Source organism: Chrysochloris asiatica, unplaced genomic scaffold, assembly GCF_000296735.1.
Source record: "Chrysochloris asiatica unplaced genomic scaffold, ChrAsi1.0 scaffold00125, whole genome shotgun sequence".
NCBI lineage: Eukaryota > Metazoa > Chordata > Mammalia > Afrosoricida > Chrysochloridae > Chrysochloris > Chrysochloris asiatica.
The window spans coordinates 6,058,869-6,064,962 of record NW_006408643.1 but is presented as its reverse complement, the minus strand read 5'-3'; the positions used below and the strand labels follow the sequence as shown (position 1 = coordinate 6,064,962).

Sequence of the window (6,094 nt, the reverse complement as noted above, 5' to 3'; positions counted from 1 at the left end):
CCACATTCCGCTCATGCTCTTCTCCCTTGAAGGTCCTAGGGTCCTCAGTTTCTGAACTGTAAGATTAACTACTCCCCTCTTTATGTTACAAAACTTCCACCTTTACAGTTGTGACAGTTGCAATTAGTCATGATAACAATTACTCACTATTCAATCAAAGGAATCCTACCTCCATTTCCTTTCACCAGACCCTTCTAGACAAGACGAAAACTATTCAGTGGGGATTCTACCTTCCCCTGCTTACTCTGAAACTAAACTCCATTTTGAAAACTTGTAAGCCAGTCACTTTGTGCCTTTATTGCCCCCTCATTTTAGCTAGCCAATGTCTAAGTTGCCCGTCCCTATCTACTCTGTATATAGAGGGGATAAGATTGATACTTGATGTGAAGACTCCTTCATTCACAGTTGGTATGTTTAGCTACTACATCCATAAGTATAGGTCAAGTTCCTCAAATTGTAGCAATTTACACTTGCTTCCTTTATCAAATTGAGTAGATTGCTTTTAATGAACAGGAAAAGGTAAAATCATTCACTGCCTTCTCCTCCAGGGAGAAAAGCTGGAATGTTAATCAGGTTACTGAGTGGGACCAATTCTACCTGCCCAGGAGACAAGCCAGAATGCTAATCAGGTTACCGAGAGGGACCAATCTTCTGGTTCCCCCTCCTGTCTTCAAACAGTTCTGCAACCTAGCCCCTCCCTGATTCTGACCCCATATAAGTCTGCACTGTCCTGCACTTGGGGCTCAGAATCTGGAGAAGTTAGCTCCTCTGAGCCAGCCAGCTTAATAAAATCTGAAACTCTGCTTCACCTCTCCTAGTGGCCTCGGGTTCTTCGACAACGGATATAACACTCTCAGGCCCAGAGCCGTTATGACACACCAGCATTTAGAGGTGCTGTGATGTTGAGATATAAAGAGATTATAGTCAAGATGAGCTCAGAGGGACCTAGTACCACGAAGAAAGACAAACTCGCACTAGAACGCATCCTGTGGACCTGGGGTCCCTATACTGTGAAGTCCCCAGACGCAGGTGAAGACAGATGCTAAGACAGATGGAGATCATGCCTGCAGGTGCTGAGAGCAGCCTTCTCCTGGGAGCCAGCAATCAGAATGTAAACTTCTAGCCTCCTAAACTGTGAGGGACAGGAGCTCTGGTAGCGTAGTGGTTATGGGCTGCGAACCTCAGTATTAGCAGTTTGAAACTACCAGCTAATGAGGCTTTCTGCTCCCGTAAAGATTTACAGCCTCAGAAACCCTGTACAGGGTCGCTATGAGTCAGAATCAACTCCACGGCACATCACCACCACCACCACCACCACCACCGTATGTTAACTGCAAGTGCGTTCCAGAAGTGCGTGTGGGTTACAATGGCAAAGCCTCTCCAAGAATTTACCCCATTGGTTTCCTGGGTGTCCTTGTTGCCACTGCTGTGATCCCTCCACAAACAGATGCTGAGTGGATGAAATAAACCTGAAATATCCATCCATCACCACCAGTTGTGGACTTCTGATATGAGTGGTAGGATAAGCACAGGACTGCAAGGTGGGTTTAAATCACAAGGTCGGCAGTTCAAACTCACCGGCTGCTCCTCGGAAACCCTATACTGGGTCACTGTGAGTCAGAATGGACTCAGCAGGTAGTTAACAACAGCAACCAAGACCACTTGTTGTCAAGTTGATTAGGGCTCACAAGGACGTTACAGATCTCACACTAAAACCAGGTTCCTCGGGGCTTTCAATGGTTGTGACCTTTGGGAGCAAATCTCCAGGCCTTTCTTCTGAGGTACCTCTGTGTGGGTTTACTGTCAATCGTTCAGTTAGTAGCCCAGAGGTTAACTGTTTGCCGCCTGGGAACTTAGGAGGAGTTGGGTGTTTTGTACAAACAGAAGTTTTGTGGTAACCCTCATGCGGAGAAGCTTATCAGCGCTGTTTTCCCTAGAGCCTGTGCTGGCTTTGGGTCTCTGCGTCCTGTTTAGGTCTTTCTCAAAAATGTTTACGGTCACTGCACACTTTGCACTGCGAACCAAATAAATCTGTGATCTGCGTTACTCAGATATGCCCTATTGGCTGTGGTCTGGAACCCAAACCGCCATTAGCCTCGAGGTCGGCCTGTACTATTTCAGGGCACCTGAAAACTATGAAATTCATATCTCGGTATCTGAAAATAATAAAGTTTTATTGGCACATAGCCACATCTCATTAGTTTAAACTCCAGCTTTTGCTCTAAGACTGCAGAGTCTGGGTTAAGAAGCCCCAGACATAAACTACCTGGCTTGTGAAACTCGGAACCGGTCCTTTTCGAGCCTGCTCGGTGTTCTCTGGGAGAAAGCGGCAGAAAAGCCGGCGGCCCCACTCACCTGCCTCATGGCGCACCATGGGCTCCTGGCGCGTGTCCCGCAGCACGTCCAGCAGCACGGGGATGGCGCGCGCGTCCTGCATCTGTCCCAGGCAGTAGGCCAGCTCATGCTTAAGCAGCGCCGAGTCGTCACCAAAAGCCCGGCTGATCCAGTCAATAGCATCAGGGCCCCCGAGTCCACGCAGCGTGAAAAGCGCCCGGAAGCGGGCCTGTAGGGGCTGCTGGGGGTCCACCAGCGTGCGCCCGATGGCCTCCACCTCCTGCTCGGTTACCATGGTGCGCAGGCGTGTGCCTGGGGCTTCCGGGGCTGGTGAATCTCCTTCCTGCACGATGACGGAGTGGGCAGACACGCTACCCAGACTGTCTACAACAAAGAAGCATGAGATTAAATGAAACAGATGTGGATGATCCTGGAGCCCCGAGCCTCAGAGGAAAGGACAGAGAAGTGGATCTAATACCGGCTAGGAGAAGACGCTGAACAAGACCCGACACAGTGCCGCCATATTTGACTTTTGCAAGCAGCTCACCCAGGAACATACAAATTGGTGACCAGAAAGGTGGGGTCCGCCCCTTGCCCCCCAACACCCTCACCCACCTGAGACACCCCTCCCCTGCACAGTCATTGATCAGAGGTGCACCCCCGTGGATTGGGTGCCAGGTGCACGGCACCCGAGTCTGGAGACACATGAACTCTACACCTCACAAACCAGCAGAATGCACAGAGCTCTGCCCTCAGCCAGCCCTGGGCAGACAGAAATTACCCCGAGGAGCAGGCGCCCTGATCCCACACTCCTTCTAGGCCAGCAGGACAATGGGACTGGGTGTCCCGGGCACCCCACCCCGATAATGTCCTTGGTTGGCACAGGGCACTGGCCCATACCAGGTGCCCTACCCCCCACGCCCCTCAGTTTTCTCCTTTCTTTGTTTTCTCGTCCCTTATTTTTAATTCTCTGCTTTTCTGTTTTCCCTTCCCTTTGTTTTTAGGGTTTTTTTTCTTTACTACTCTCTTTTCTTTTTCTTCTAGTCTAGTTCTGTTTGCTTTTTCCTGTTCCCTTTTGTTTTTCTTTTCCAGTTTTTCTTCATAGCTATTCATTTCTTTTTCTTTTTGTGTTGTAAGCTTGGTGTCCACCTTTGTTGTTGTTGTTGTTGCTGTTGCTGTTGCTATTTCTCTTTTGGTCTTTTCCCACCTGGGAGGAGACAGTAACTCCAAGGCCCAGTCACACCCATCGCTCCTACAGCCCCACCTGCTGGGCCAGGACCTCCACACCCTCCTGTACCACCCGATCAACCATAGACCAACATCTGTCAAACCCAGCCTGAGCCTCACGAAGCCCATAGCAAAGAGAGAGCTGCAAACACACTCCCCTTCTCAAAAACAACCACAGGGAGGCAACTGACGTGTGCCTAACAACACACCAACATACAATTACCAATTAAATACAAATACAACAACAACACAATGTCTCAGAGACAACAGACAAGTTCATTTCACACGGAGAAACAAGACTGAGTGGTTCAACAAGTGAGCAAAATACAGAGCCAGAAAACCTTGCTGTGGAAGAACTGGTATTGAAATTACCTGATAAGGAATTCAAGAGTATTTAGAGAGTTTGGTGAGGAGTGAGGCTGGTATAGTGAGTGTCTTGCTCTTTCCACTGACCTTGGACTAAATGGATTAGCCATGTCATCCTTGATCAGAAAGAAGATCAGTGTCACAGAAGTCCCAGGGGCCATTGGTCCCTACAGTCCCAGCTGTGTTAGTTAACAGGACCGTCTATATTTCGGGACAGCTAAGTAGGAATCCTTCAAAAGGACAGCTCATGCCAGGAGAGGTGGTCTGAAATTCTGAAAGCTGCAGGCTGTGGCTTCACTAATGTGGTACAAATGACAGTGTTGCTCGCTGACATAAATGACTTCACTGCTGTCAGTGAAATCTACACAGTATTTCAAGAGTACTTTTCCTGCAAGAGCTGCTTACCAAGTTGCTGTTTTGCCTAAAGAAGGCTGCCCTGAGACAGAAGCAATAGCTTCCCAAGGACCACTCTCCTCTGCATGACTATAGGTGGGTCCAGTATTGATTACTCTGGGATTTTCATACTATTTTTAAATTAACACTAAATTTTTACAATTAATGGTTGAAGTGGAAGCTTAAAATATCTGAAGATCATTGTGGGAAATGCCTGTAATGGGGAACTGGCTGTGAATTAAATATTAGATGATGAATGCTGTTGCCAATGTTCTAGATCACACTTATGCATGCTCACGTCACCAAATGTGGAAGATGATTCACTCATTACACAGTTACGCAGATAAATAAATGTGAAGGGAAAACAACATGCAAAAAAATGATCTAGCAGAGATCCCTGGAAAAGCGAAGTGTGAAACCGTGTCCAGAGAGGCAGTTGACACTAGAGATGGAGGCAGAGGCAATGACGTGGACAGAAGGAGCGGCTGGGGACTCTGGACTCAGGGAGGGTGAAAGGTTGTGTGTTGGCGGCTGGAGGGCAGGAGTGTGGGGTGTACCCTTTGGGTGTTTGATGATGCATGCAGGGGATTGTGATCGTTGCAATGAAACAAAGTATGTACGATAGGATGAATGTAAAGATAATGTTCACCCATGTAAACTAACACATAATTTACAATAATAACCTTTAAAAGTATATATATATGTATATATATATATATATACTCTATCTGAGAAGTAGGATCCAATTAAATCCTACTAACTTAATGGCAGCATCATTGGGCTCAAGCATGACAACAGCTGTGAGGTTGGCCCAGGACTGGGCAGTGTTTCATTCTGTTGTGCACAGGGTCACTATGAGTTGGTACTGACTCGATGGTACCTAACAACAACAACAACAACAACGTAATGGAGTCAGTCCTGGTGTGCTGCAGTGGGCTACAAAGTTGGCTCAAATCACAAGGTCAGCGGTTCAAGCTCACCAGCGTCTCCTAGGAACTGACTCAACAGCACTTAACAACAACAATAGTTTAAAATATGCTTACTTCTCCGTCAGATGTATGATTCTGTTTTTACTTGAATAAAATTAGTCAAGTTGAATAGCAGAGGCAAAGAAAAAAGTGGACCAATATTTTATGTAGATAGTATTTTTCTAATGGAAATAAAATAGACATGCAAATTTAAAAAGGAATATTTAGATACTTTTAACAGATTTAGAGAAAGATCCAGAAAGCGTTAGAAATCAAAGAAAACGCAGACAAAACTTTAAAATAATTTAGGAAAATACTGTTAAGAACAAACTGACAAAATTTATGAAAAGTTAGAAACCATACAAAAACAGTAAAGAGAACCCCAGAACATTAATACTAAGATTTCAGGAATAGATAGTAGACTGACACAGCAAACGGGTAGAACTGAACCAATGGAAGACAGTATTAGTGAGGTTGAAGACAAATCTCTCAATTCTAATCTGCTAGAAAAACAATCAGAAAAAATAACAAACCCCAAACAATAAAAGCCTAAGAATTACAAAGGGCAATCAAGTTCCTTCAGGACAAACTCCCATCTAAGACTGAAACTCAAAGGAAACACACAAACAACCATGTAAGCTTGCTGGCAACCACATTGTTCTACTGGTGGGTGGAAGTGGGGGAAAGGCATCTGCAATGCAGAAATTGACTGAGTTCAACCACAGTCCATTGAGTCCCGTTCACCTGGAGATGAGAGAGAGAAAAGGAAGGACTGGTTGGTCCAAAGTGTGGTGAGACCTGAGGAC

The 6,094-nt window shown here is 46.2% G+C and overlaps 1 protein-coding gene across 1 annotated transcript in view; it reads right to left on the bottom strand.

Moving 5' to 3' along the window:
- DOHH (deoxyhypusine hydroxylase/monooxygenase) overlaps positions 1-2,634 on the bottom strand; it is a 12,515-nt gene extending 9,881 nt beyond the window's left edge. The window contains exon 1 of the mRNA XM_006868953.1: positions 2,356-2,634. Within this exon, the coding sequence (XP_006869015.1) occupies positions 2,356-2,629 (274 nt within the window). The 5' untranslated portion in view covers positions 2,630-2,634. The remainder of the gene's footprint in view (positions 1-2,355) is intronic.
- Between the last annotated feature and the right edge of the window lie 3,460 nt (positions 2,635-6,094).